Source organism: Pseudorca crassidens, chromosome 14, assembly GCF_039906515.1.
Source record: "Pseudorca crassidens isolate mPseCra1 chromosome 14, mPseCra1.hap1, whole genome shotgun sequence".
Lineage (NCBI taxonomy): Eukaryota > Metazoa > Chordata > Mammalia > Artiodactyla > Delphinidae > Pseudorca > Pseudorca crassidens.
Window position 1 is genome coordinate 69,725,144 of NC_090309.1, and position 14,234 is coordinate 69,739,377.

At 38.0% G+C, this 14,234-nt stretch overlaps 1 protein-coding gene across 2 annotated transcripts in view; it reads right to left on the bottom strand.

The window, feature by feature from the left end:
- The window catches only part of SPDYA (speedy/RINGO cell cycle regulator family member A), a 33,695-nt gene that overhangs the window by 1,574 nt on the left and 17,887 nt on the right, over positions 1 to 14,234 (bottom strand). For both annotated transcript variants that reach the window (XM_067703358.1, XM_067703357.1), the window contains one exon: positions 12,148 to 12,445. In XM_067703358.1, coding sequence (XP_067559459.1) covers positions 12,148 to 12,445 — 298 coding nt within the window. The remainder of the gene's footprint in view (positions 1 to 12,147; positions 12,446 to 14,234) is intronic.

Here is a 14,234-nt window from a genome sequence, read left to right on the forward strand (position 1 = left end):
CTCAGTAGATGCTGAACTGAACAAGAGCTAACAGTGTCCATTCTAATAATGAGTTGAAAACCAAACTATATAAGCAAATAAACATTTATTTATATAGTTAATCAAAGTCCAGCTTAAGCCCTTTATCCATCTCTCCATTGAACACTAAGCATGTTTATAATCTGGCTTGTGGGACAGGTGCCTTCTTCTAAAGTTAGCTTTCTATGTTCATGTCTGGTTCTCATTTACCATAATATAAACTCCTAGAGATTTGTGAGTGGTTCACAGCTGTCTTCCCAGTAACTTCCAAAGGCCCTGACTTTTCCACCCAGTAAATCAGTAAAAGTTTGCTGATGGCTTGAAGCTTACACTGGATCAGGTGTTATTTCATCTGCTGACTTGGTTGTTCTAGGGGGAAATTTAAGTATATAGCTCGCAGGTTGTGGAAGACTTTGAGTTTGAACTTTATACTTCAGAGTCAGTAGGGAACTTCTGAAGTTTACATGGTCATGTAAAAGCAGATACTTTTTAAAAGTTAGTCTGTTAGTGGTGTCTGAGTATTTAAAGGAAGGAAAATATTAAATCAGAAATGTCATAGTAATACATAGTATAAAACTATGAGGTGATCTGTATTAATATACAACTATGAGGGGTGGAAAACGGGCAAGTGTAAAAAAATATTGTGAAGGAAGAACCAGATAAGCTGGTGGTTCATTGGATGTAGAGGGAGAGAAGCTATATATATTCAAACTTTCATCTACTGTTCAGGCAAACATCTACTGTTTGCCTTATTTCTCTGGGCAAACAGGATTCAGCCCAGCTCATAAATAACTTCCTTGGAACAGCCTTCACTATGTCTCTCACCCTACAGAATTGATTCTGAAATCTTTTGTGCTCATAAATGTTGACCATATAGTTAGCATTGCCCTTATCACATCATTAATTTATAAGCCCTGATTATGCCTTCGTTAAGGATTTTAAATTGGGATGACTAGAACACTGGTAATGACAAAAGTAAATAAGGAAGTTCAGAGAAGGATTTATTTCTGAGGAAAAATTCTTTGGTTTTAGATTGCATAATGGAATGTCTTGTGCCTGCCTACGTGACCCAGGACTAAGGTTTGGTATACTGCTTTTTTCCCTTGGCTTCACTCTAAAATCTGGGGAGTCCTCAGATAATACATAATAATATGTACCCATGTCTCAGATATACTAGCCTAGGTTAAGACAGCATAAGGTAAAGAGAAACAATATAGTTCAGTAAGTATAAAAATGTGCTGTCTATTCAGATAGAACTGGGTTCTCATCTTGCTGTTTTCATTGTTGCTGTTTTACTTTGCAGCTGTGACTTTTCTGAGTTTGTTTCTTCATCAGTAAAATGAATGTCATAGTGGCACTTCAGGATTTCTTGTGGGGGGTCAGGTGTTAAATGAGACTACCTTCATAAGGTGGCTAGCACGTGATTGGTGATTGTGATGCATGTAAGTTTGTAAAGAATGCCTCATCTATCTCATCTCTCTCATCTATCTCCCATCTATCTATCTCCCACAACCTTATCAAAATCAACTATTTTATTCTTAGTAAATGTCATAAACATGTTTATGTAAAACTTGTTCATTGAACGTGTTGTTTTGAGAAAAAATCTTAAGGCAGAAAAACATGTTTTTAACCTGAAAAGCAAGAAGTTGCTTGCGTTTGAAAGAAGGATGGAAGCATCGATACCAGCTATTGGTAAGTTTTATCATAAAAGCCTAAGCAGAGCATCAGCTCTTTGTGTCTCTCCTGGAGAATGAATTGAGTTGTCTGTAGCCACAAACCTTAGGTGATTCCAACCACCTTATATAGACTGGAGGAAGAAAGTTTTGCTGGTAGAGGCCATTTACTGAGCATCAAAACAGCTGCTGAGGCAGTAAGAGACCACTGTTCCTGATAATACCATGTTACCCTTAATCCTCTCCACCCCCCGTTAGCCCACTGACTTGTTAAGCCTACTGAGGGAAAATGAATGTAAACGTTTATTGGTCAAGTGTATGTATGACCAATAATTTTTCTTTGTATTGCCTACCCTCTGTCATCCTGAAACAATAGGTTTTACATTTAACCTTGAATTCCCACTCAGAACAAAACACAAATGAGTAAATACTTATTTCTTCCTATAAAGGACCTATATATCCTAAACCAGGGTGTCAGGGCTTTCGTCCAGGGACAGGAAGAAAGCACAGTTCCATTTACAACTGCCCTAAGTCAAGTGCCCCACTTTTCATCCAAAATCCCTCAAAGACCTGCTTTCCTTTTTTTCCTCGAAGCAAGCTGACTAGCAGAGCCCCTTACACCCTGGGTGCACTCTGATTTCCCATTGAAATATCAAAGCCTAAACATAGGGTGTGACTACTTTTGATATCTAAGGCATTAGTTTGAATAAAATATAAGTGCTTCTGTTCTGCTTTCGTTAAATATGTGTTCAAATTATGGTTGGAATTCTCTCCCAGTTCACTCCATACAACCTTTCATCAGGGACTTTGTTCTTTTTTTTTTGTTTGTTTAATCTAATTTATTTTTTTATACAGCAGGTTCTTATTAGTCATCAATTTTCTACACATAAGTGGATACATGTGAATCCCAATTCATCCCACCACCACCACCACTTCCCTGCGGCTTTCCCTCCTTGGTTTCCATACGTTTGTTCTCTACATCTGTGTCTCAATTTGTGCCCTGCAAACCGGTTCATCTGTACCATTTTTCTAGGTTCCACATATATGCATTAATATACGATATTTGTTTTTTTCTTTCTTAGTTCACTTTGTATGACAGTCTCTAGATCCATCCACGTCTCAACAAATGACCCAATTTCATTCCTTTTTATGGCTGAGTAATATTCCATTGTATATATGTAGCACATCTTCTTTATCCATTCGTCTGTCAATGGGCATTTAGGTTGCTTCCATGACCTGGCTATTGTAAATAGTGCTGCAATGAACATTGGGGTGCATGTGTCTTTTTGAATTATGGTTTTCTCTGGGTATATGCCCAGTAGTGGGATTGCTGGATCATATGGTAATTCTACTTTTAGTTTTTTAAGGAACCTCCATACTGTTCTCCATAGTGGCTGTATCAATTTACATTCCCACCAACAGTGCAAGAAGGTTCCCTTTTCTCCACACCCTCTCCAGCATTTGTTGTTTGTAGATTTTCTGATGATGCCCATTCTAACTGGTGTGAGGTGATACCTCATTGTAGTTTTGATTTGCATTTCTGTAATAATTAGTGATCTTGAGCAGCTTTTCATGTGCTTCTTGGCCATCTGTATGTCTTCTTTGGAGAAATGTCTATTTAGGTCTTCTGCCCATTTTTGGGTTGGGTTGTTTGTTTAATATTGAGCTGCATGAGCTGTTTATATGTTTTGGAGATTAATCCTTTGTTGATTCGTTTGCAAATGTTTTCTCCCATTCTGAGGGTTGTCTTTTTGTCTTCTTTATGGTTTCCTTTGCTGTGCAAAAACTTTGAAGTTTCATTAGGTCCCATTTGTTTATTTTTGTTTTCATTTCCATTACTCTAGGAGGTGGGTCAAAAAGGATCTTGCTGTGATTTATGTCAAAGAGTGTTCTTCCTATGTTTTCCGCTAAGAGTTTTATAGTGTCTGGTCTTACATTTATAAGTCTTTAATTCATTTGGAGTTTATTTTTGTGTATGGTGTTAGGTAGTGTGCTAATTTCATTCTTTTACATATAGCTCTCCAGTTTTCCCCGCACGACTTATTGAAGAGGCTTTCTTTTCTCCATTGTATATCTTTGCCTCCTTTGTCATAGATTAGTTGACCATAGGTGCGTGGGTTTATCTCTGGGCTTTCTATCTTGTTCCATTGATCTGTGTTTCTGTTTTTGTGCCAGTACCATATTGTCTTGATTACTGTAGCTTTGTGGTATAGTCTGAAGTCAGGGAGTCTGATTCCTCCAGCTCCGTTTTTTTCCCTCAAGACTGCTTTGGCTATTCGGGGTCTTTTGTGTCTCCATACAAATTTTAAGATTTTTTTGTTCTAGTTCTGTAAAAAATGCCATTGGTAATTTGATAGGGATTGCATTGAATCTGTAGATTGCTTTGGATAGTATAGTCATTTTCACAATACTGATTCTTCCAATCCAAGAACATGGTATATCTCTCCATCTGTTGGTATCATCTTTAATTTCTTTTATCAGTGTCTTATAGTTTTCTGCATACAGGTCTTTTGTCTCCCTAGGTAGGTTTATTCCTAGGTATTTTATTCTTTTTGTTGCTATGGTAAATAGGAGTGTTCCCTTAATTTCTCTTTCAGATTTTTCATCATTAGTGTAGAGGAATGCAAGAGATTTCTGTGCATTAATTTTGTATGCTGCAACTTTACCAAATTCATTGATTAGTTCTAGTAGTTTTCTAGTGGCATCTTTAGGATTCTCTATGTATAGTATCATGTTATCTGCAAACAGTGTCAGTTTTACTTCTTTTTTTCCAATTTGTATTCCTTTTATTTCTTTTTCTTCTCTGATTGCCATGGCTAGGACTTCCAAAACTATGTTGAATAAGAGTGGCAAGAGTGGACATCCTTGTCTTGTTCCTGATTTAGAGGAAATGCTTTCAGTTTTTCACCATTGAGAATGACGTTTGCTGTGGGTTTGTCATAGATGGCCTTTATTATGTTGAGGTAGGTTCCCTCTATGCCCACTTTCTGGAGGGTTTTTATTATAAATGGGTGTTGAATTTCTCAAAAGCTTTTTCTGCATCTATTGAGATGATCCTATGGTTTTTATTCTTCAATTTGTTAATATGGTGTATCACATTGATTGATTAGCATATATTGAAGAATCCTTGCATCCTTGGGATAAATCCCACTTGATCATGGTGTATGATCCTTTTAATGTGTTGTTGGATTCTGCTTGCTAGTATTTTGTTGAGGATTTTTGCATCTATATTCATCAGTGATATTGGTCTATAATTTTCTTTTTTTGTAGTATCTGTTTCTGGTTTTGGTGTCAGGGTGATGGTGGCCTCATAGAATGAGTTTGGGAGTGTTCCTTCCTCCTCAGTTCTTTGGAAGAGTTTGAGAAGGATGTGTGTTAGCTCTTCTGTAAATGTTTCATAGAATTCACCTGTGAAGCCATCTGGTCCTAGACTTTTGTTTGTTGGAAGATTTTTAATCACAGTTTCAATTTCGTGACTTGTGATTGGTCTGTTCATATTTTCTATTTCTTCCTGGTTCAGTCTTGGGAAGTTATACCTTTCTAAGAATTTGTCCATTTCTTCCAGGTTGTCCATTTTATTGGCATAGAGTTGCTTGTAGTAGTCTCTTAGGATGCTTTGTATTTCTGCGGTGTCTGTTGTAACTTCTCCTTTTTCATTTCTAATTTTTTTTTTTTTTTTTTTTTTTTGCGGTACGTGGGCCTCTCACTATTGTGGGCTCTCCCGTTGCGGAGCACAGGCTCCGGACGTGCAGGCTCAGCGGCCATGGCTCACGGGCCTAGCTGTTCCGCAGCATGTGGGATCTTCCTGGACCTGGGCACGAACCCGCATCCCCTGCATCGGCAGGCGGACTCTCAACCACTGCGCCACCAGGGAAGCCCATTTCTAATTTTGTTGATTTGAGTCCTCTCCCTCTTTTTCTTGATGAGTCTGACTAATGGTTTATCAATTTTTTTTATCTTCTCAAAGAACCAGCTTTTAGTTTTATTGATCTTTGCTATTGTTTTCTTTGTTTCCATTTCATTTATTTCTGCTCTGATCTTTATGATTTCTTTCTTTCCGCTAACTTTGGGTTTTGTTTGTTCTTCTTTCTCTAGTTCCTTTAGGTGTAAGGTTAGATTGTTTGAGATTTTTCTTGTTTCTTGAGGTAGGCTTGTATAGCTACAAACTTCCCTCTTAGAACTGCTTTTGCTGCATCCCATAGGTTTTGGATTGTCGTGTTTTCATTGTCATTTGTCTCTAGGTATTTTTTGATTTCTTCTTTGATTTCTTCAGTGATCTCTTGGTTATTTAGTAACGTATTGTTTAGCCTCTACGTGTGTGTGTCTTTTTTACGGTTTTTTCCCTGTAATTCATTTCTAATCTCATAGCGTTGTGGTCAGAAAAGATGCTTGATATGATTTCAGTTTTCTTAAATTAACTGAGGCTTGATTTGTGACCCAAGATGTGATCTATCCTGGAGAATGTTTCGTGCACACTTGAGAAGAAAGTGTAATCTGCTGTTTTTGGATGGAATGTTCTATAAATATCAGTTAAATCTATCTGGTCTATTGTGTCATTTAAAGCTTGTGTTTCCTTATTTATTTTCATTTTGGATGATCTGTCCATTGGTGTAAGTGAGGTGTTACAGTCCCCCACTAGTACTGTGTTACTGTCGATTTCCTCTTTTATAGCTGCTAGCAGTTGCCTTATGTATTGAGGTGCTCCTATGTTGGGTGCATATACATTTATAATTGTTATATCTTCTTCTTTGATTGATCCTTTGATCATTATGTAGTGTCCTTCCTTGTCTCTTGTAACATTCTTTATTTTAAAGTCTATTTTTTCTGATATGAGTATTGCTACTTCAGCTTTCTTTTGATTTCCAGTTGCATGGACTATCTTTTTCCATCCCCTCACTTTCATTCGTATGTGTCCCTAGGTCTGAAGTGGGTATCTTGTGGACAGCATATATATGGGTCTTGTTTTTGTATCCATTCAGCCAGCCTGTGTCTTTTGATTGGAGCATTTAATCCATTTACATTTAAGGTAATTATCGATATGTATGTTCATATAACCATTTTCTTAATTGTTTTAGGCTTGTTTTTTAGGTCCTTTTCTTCTCTTTCCACTTAGAAAAGTTCCTTTAGCATTTGTTGTAGAGCTGGTTTGGTGGTGCTGAATTCTCTTAGCTTTTGCTTATCTGTAAAGCTTTTGATTTCTCCATAGAATCTGAATGAGATCCTTGCCGGGTAGAGTAATCTTGGCTGTAGTTTCTTCCCTTTCATTACTCTAAGTATATCATGCCACTCCCTTCTGGCTTGTAGAGTTTCTGCTGAGAAATCAGCTGTTAACCTTATGGGAGTTCCTTTGTATGTTATTTGTCATTTTTCCCTTGCTGCTTTCAATACGTTTTCTTTGTCTTTAATTTTTGCCAATTTGATTACTATGTGTCTCGGTGTGTTCCTCCTTGAGTTTATCCTATATGGGACTCGCTGCACTTCCTGGACTTGGGTGGCTATTTCCTTTCCTGTGTTAGGGAAGTTTTCGACTATAATGTCTTCAAATATTTTCTCTGGTCTTTTTTCTCTCTCTTCTCCTTCTGGGACCCCTATAATGCAAATGTTGTTGTGTTTAATGTTGTTGCAGAGGTCTCTTAGGCTGTCTTCATTTCTTTTCATTCTTTTTTCTTTTTTCTGTTCCACAGCAGTGAATTCCACCATTCTGTCTTCCAGGTCAGTTATCCGTTCTTCTGCCTCAGTTATTCTGCTACTGATTCCTTCTAGTGTATTTTTCATTTCAGTTACTGTATTGTTCATCTCTGTTCTTTAATTCTTCTAGGTCTTTGTTAAACTTTTCTTGCATCTTCTCGATCTTTGCCTCCATTCTTTTTCCGAGGTCCTGGATCATCTTCACTATCATTATTCTGAATTCTTTTTCTGGAAGGTTGCTTATCTCCACTTCATTTAGTTGTTTTTCTGGGGTTTTATCTTGTTCCTTCATGTGGTACATAGCCCTCTGCCTTTTCATCTTGTCTGTCTCTCTCTGAATGTGATTTTTATTCCACAGGCTGCAGGATTGTAGTTCTTCTTGCTTCTGCTGTCTGCCCTCTAGTGGATGAGGCTATCTAAGAGGCTTGTGCAAGTTTCCTGATGGGAGGGACTGGTGGTGGGTAGAGCTGACTGTTGCTCTGGTGGGCAGAGCTCAGTAAAACTTTAATCTGCTTGACTGCTGATGGGTGGGGCTGGGTTCCCTCCCTGTTGGTTGTTTGGCCTGAGGCAACCCAACACTGGAGCCTACCTGGGCTCTTTGGTGGGGCTAATGGCAGACTCTGGGAGGGCTCACTCCAAGGAGTTCTTCCCAGAACTTATGCTGCCAGTGTCCTTGTCCCCATGGTGAGCCACAGCCACCCCCCACCTCTGCAGGAGACCCTCCAACACTAGCAGGTAGGTCTGGTTCAGTCTCCCCTGGGGTCACTGCTCCTTCCCCTGGGTCCCAATGTGCACACTACTTTGTGTGTGCCCTCCAAGAATGGAGTCTCTTTCTTCCCCAGTCCTGTTGAAGTCCTGCAATCAAATCCCGCTAGCCTTCAAAGTCTGATTCTCTAGGAATTCCTCCTCCCATTGCCCGACCCCCAGGTTGGGAAGCCTGACGTGGGGCTCAGAACCTTCACTCCAGTGGGTGGACTTCTGTAGTATAAGTGTTCTCCAGTTTGTGAGTCACCCACCCAGCAGTTATGGGGTTTGATTTTACTGTGATTGCGCCCCTCCTACTGTCTCATTGTGGGTTCTCCTTTGTCTTTAGATGTGGGGTATCTTTTTTGGTGAGTTCCAGTGTCTTCCTGTCGATGATTGTCCAGCAGCTAGTTGTGATTCTGGTGTTCTCACAAGAGGGAGTGAGAGCACGTCCTTCTACTCCGCCATCTTGGTTCAGGGCCAGGGACTTCGTTCTTAATGCTTTCACCAATTCTTTAGTCCTTAGCAATCTGCTAGAAGACTTCTGTGGCAGCTTATTTTCACTACTGAAGGCAGGATTTCATCAAAGGGGGTAGCAAAGCATCACAGGAATTCAGGTTGTAGTAGAGTCAAACCGGGGTTCAAGTGTCACTCTCTCAGTCATCTTGGGCAAATGATTTAACCTCTCTAAGCCTCTGTTTCCTTATGTACAAAGTGGAGATACTAGTATTTACCTTGGGGTTGGCTGTGAATATTAAGTGAGGTTATGAATGTAAAATCCTTAACACATTGCATGGAACATTTTAAATATCTAGTAAATCTTACCTGTTATGAGGATCAAAGACTGTAGGCAAAGGGGCTAGGAGAGAGGGGAAGGATGCTAAAAGGAAACTCTTATCATTTAGCCTATGATAGACCCTATTTACTTTCAAATATGAGTGAACAAATAAAAATGCTTGGAGGTGTTACAAGGGAAGAGACTATACTGTCAGTCAAATTTGTTCAGTGATTACTATGGCCAGGGAATGGAACAGAAATAGGCAAGACCCCTACCTTCAGGAGTCTTAAGAGTCTAGTTTCTCAGTAAAACTTCAGTAGCCACTGCTAATCTCATAAGAATGTGGTAAAAATAAATAGGTGAAACTCTGAAATAATGTGAGTCTCATTATAGAATTAGAGAGAACCATAAGAAATCTGCCAGTCCCATCTTCAGATGGGTGAAAATCTGGGACAAAGGCATTATAAGAAGTAAAAAGGATCACTGCTGGTAGAATGTCATTCTGGTTCTGTTTCAAATCGAGAAATGTCAGAGAAGTACTCAACCTTTATAAATAATAATTTAAATGAAAATTAGGGTGTGGTTGACAAAGTATTTCCAGTTCATGCGATTATTTTCAAATTAATATAAAATACCATTGTTCAAAACCACTTAAATCCCAACAAAACAGAAATATGCAAATAAATTGTGGTACTTATAGCATGTCATGACTAAAAATCAGGTTTTCAAAGACTAAATAATGACATCGGGAAATGCTTTATGGGAAGTGAAAAAAAAAGGAAGCATAGATACATTATGGTTCTATTTTTGAAAATAGAAATAGAAAAGTGTATAGTATTACAAAGCTATAGTAACCAAAACAGTATGGTATTGGCATAAAAACAGACACGTAGATCAGTGGAACAGAATGGAGAGCCCAGAGATAAATGCACACATATGGTTAATTTATGATAAAGAAGTCAAAAATATATTGGGAAAAGATAGTCTCTTCAATAAATGGGGTTGGAAAAACTGGACAGCCACATGTGAAAGAATGAAACTGGACCACTATCTTTCACCATGCACAAAAATTAATTCAAAATGGATTAAAGACTTGAATGTAAGACCTGAAACCACAAAACTCCTAGAAGAAACAGTGGGTAAGGTCCTTGACATTGGTCTTGGCAACTGTTGTTTGGATTTCACACCAAAAGCAAAGGCAACAAATGCAAAAATAAACAGTGGGACTACATCAAACTAAAAAGCTTCTGTACAGTATAGGAAACCATCAACAAAATGAAAAGGCAACCTACCAAATGGGAGAAAATATTTGCAAATCATGTATCTGACAAGGGGGTTAATATCCAAAATATATAAAGAACTCATACAACTCAACAGAAAAAAAAATCCAATTAAAAAATGGTCAGGGCTTCCCTGGTGGCTCAGTGGTTGAGAGTCTGCCTGATGCAGGGGACACGGGTTCGTTCCCTGGTCCAGGAAGATCCCACGTGCCACGGAGCGGCTAGGCCCGTGAGCCATGGCTGCTGAGCCTGCGCGTCCGGAGCCTGTGCTCTGCAACGGGAGAGGCCACAACAGTGAGAGGCCCGCGTACCGCAAAAAAAAAAAATGGGCAGAGGAAATGAATAGACATTTTTCCAAAGAAGACATACAAGTGGCCAACAGGTACATGAAAAGGTGTTCAACATCACTAATTAGTAGGGAAATACAAATTAAAACCACAATGAGATATCATCTCCCACCTGTTAGAATGGCTGTTAAGAAATAACAAGTGTTGGTGAGGATGTGGAGAAAGGGAACACTTGTGCACTGCTGGATGCAGCCACCATGTACAACAGTATGGCGGTTCCTAAAAAAGTTAAAAATAGAACTACCATATGTTCCAGCAATTCCACTTCTGGGTATTATCTGAAGGAAACAAAATCACTATCTTGAAAATATACCTGCACACTCACACCTATGTTCAGTGCAGCATTATTTGCAATAGTCAAGACATGAAACGGAAACAACTTAAGTGTCCATCAGTGGATGAATGGATAAAGAAAATGTGACTATCTTTTTATCTATCTATATATATCGATCTATATCTATCTATCTATCTATCTATATATATATATATCTTAAAAAAGAAGGAAATCCTGCCATTTGTGACAACATGGATGGAACTTGAGGGCATTGTGCTAAGTGAAATAAGTGAGACAGAGAAAGGCAAATACTGTGTGATCTCACTTATAATATGTGAAATCTAAAAAAAGCTGAACTCAGGACTTTCCTGGTGGTCCAGTGGTTACAAATCCACTTTCCAATGCAGGGGACATGGGTTCGATCCCTGGTCAGGGAACTAAGATCCCACATGCCACGGGGCGACTGAGCCTGCGCACTCTGGAGCCTGTGCACCACAACTAGAGAGAAGCCTGCCCGCCGCAACGAAGAGCCCGCACGCTGCAACTAAGACCCGACACAGCCTAAATAAATAAATATTAAACAAAAATTTAAAATAAATTTAAAAACCTGAACTCATAGATACACCACCAAATGGTGGTTGCCAGAGGAGGCGGGGAGAGCGGGGGGAGTGGGTGAAGGTAGTGGAAAGTACAAATTTCCGGTAATAAGATAAATAAGTTCTGGGGATATAATCTACAGCATGGTGACTGTAGTTAACAAGATTGTATAAGTTAACAAGATTGTGTATTTGAGAGTTGCTAAGAGAGTGTATCTTAAAAGTTCTCATCACAAGAAAAAAAACCATAACTGTGTGGTGATGGATGTTAACTAAATTTATTGTGTTAATCATTATGTTATACACCTAAAACTAATACAGTGTTATATGTCAGTTTTATCCCAATTTTAAAAAGTGTGTAAAAGAAACCAATAGTTAATTACTGATAAAGCTGCATGGTGAGATTACAAGTAAATTTATTCTCTTCTTAAAACTTCTTTTGAATAAAATAAACATTTCAAAGAAAATGCTTCAGGCTCTTAAAATACTTGAGATCTATGGTGAATTAGGTTTCAGTTTAACAAAAGTCACATTAAAAATCTCTTAGTTTAGGTAAGCTACCACAAAACAATACCAAGACAAAAAGTAGTACTTGAAAAGGGGAAAACTTTCAATACTACTTTAACTCATATTGTTGTAGTATATAAATAATTATGTCCTCCTGCCTATAAGGACTACTGGTCAATAGATAACTTGGATTTATTAATAACATTCATAGATCTAATTCTGACATATCTCTTAAGTCATACCTTGAAAACAGCTATAAGCTTGAGAAGGATCAACTATTATGTCCATTGGGAATGAGTTGTGTGATTCCTGAGAATGTTTCTCCACCACCTCTACTGTATCACTGGATGAAGATGATGATGAAGACAATCCCAGTCTAACGTATCTTCCTTTTCTACCACAGAGTGAACAATCTACCGGTGTGGCACTAGGTCCCCGGGGCAGTTGAACTTCATCTCTGTGGTAGTTTCTAACAGCTCCACTGTGATGCACAGAGCGTTCTCGTTGCCATATATAATGGGTTGGAGCAATGGCCATAACCTATGGTGTGGAAAGCTTTCTTTTAGAATTTTAATAAGATTTTAAAATTTAGTAAAATTAAGAACAAAAATTATAAATCAAGAACAAGCTACCTGTAAAACTAGATCTAAAAATCTGTCACCGATTTTTTTTTTTTTTTTTTTAGAAAAAAAGCATTTCCAGATAAGGCAATATTACCTATAAAGTGATTCATTGCTTGGATCCGTAAGATAATAATTGACAAAGTATTTAAATTATTTCAAACAGGAAATAGAACTGAAGCAACCTTCCAGGTTGTTCAATTCTGGATATTATAGGTTTGGGAAAAATAATACAGTTAGTCCAAAACAATACATAATTCTCTGGAATGTACTGGGTTGAAAACAATATTTTTAATTGAGGTTTCCAGCTATGTATGTTAGGCTAATCTTAACATGTTTGCAATCACAGCAAGAGATATGGTGAATGAAAACACAGGTAAGGTGCTTAACCTCTCGGTTCCTATTCTCTTGTCTGTGGTATGGAGAGAATAATGGTGTCTATTGCAGAGGGTTGTTGCAAGGATTAGATGAGGGATTATTCAGAAAGTACTCAAGATTCCACACTACCTCTCAGGCATTGTTCTCTAAGGTCGGTTAGAGAACACACTGCCTTTAGAGTCAGGATAGACTTAGTTTCTTATTCTGGCTCTGCCACTTCCTAGTTGTATGATACTTTGCAAGTTACTTAACCTTTCTGAGCCTCAATATCTTCATATGGAAAACTGGGGATACCATCTGCCTCATAGGATTGTCCTGAAGGTTAAATATGTGTAAAATCCTTATCACATAGTAAACATCTGGCGAATGATAGCCATTTAAGACAAGCTAGCGAAGTGTACCTACCTGCTGACCTCATGGTGTCTAAAACTTCTAAACAGAATGTTAGAATGTTACTTCTAAGCAAAAATGTTTAGTTGCAGTTATCAGTGACCCAAGGTAAATGAGAATTGTAGAATTTGAGAGCTAGACAGTGCTTTTAAAAAAATTATTTTATTCAAGTATCTAGACAAAATTATTATTCAAAAAAGACAGACAGTGCTTTATTAATTGCCTAGACGAGTGATTTTCAAACTGGTTTGAGGAGCCCTAGGCTTCACAGACAACATTAGGGGTCGCAGGAGGGGCTAAGGGAAGACACAGCAGGTGGAGGACCTCAATTTGGGGGATTGTGTGTAAAATTTTGTTTGGAAAGAAGCCTTCTGCTGTTAAGAATGACAACCTTAAAACCCCCAGATTAAAGCTGATTCCCTCAGAAAATAGGGTTATTGTGCCTCCCCCAAGACAATGCATAAAGAATACTAGCAACCCTAATTTTTAAAGTGTACTTTAGGATTGGATTTATTTTATAATCTACTTCTTAAATCCTTCAAAACAGTTTTCAACCAAAGACATGTAATAAAGTTATATATCTTTTAAAAGGTAGAAGTAAATAAAGATATTAACTCTAAATATACACATTTCTATGCCAATGTAAAACTGGGTGCAGAGATACCCAAGGTGAGGAAGTAGAATATCAAATTTTCTTATTCCTTCCATATTTATCTACTATTTTTCTCAATATTTCTGTTTTTATTGCTCATGTCTGGAATGTCCTTTCCCTTTATTTGTCTTAGTATTTCTTTTCCTTCAATGCCCAACATAAGTCCCACCTTTCTAGAAACTCCAGCATTCAGATTTTCTTGTTTTATTATTAATGCTATATTAGGACTCAGCATGTAAATGTTAGCACTCAGATGTACCTTTTTTTTTTTTTTTTTGCAGTACGCGGG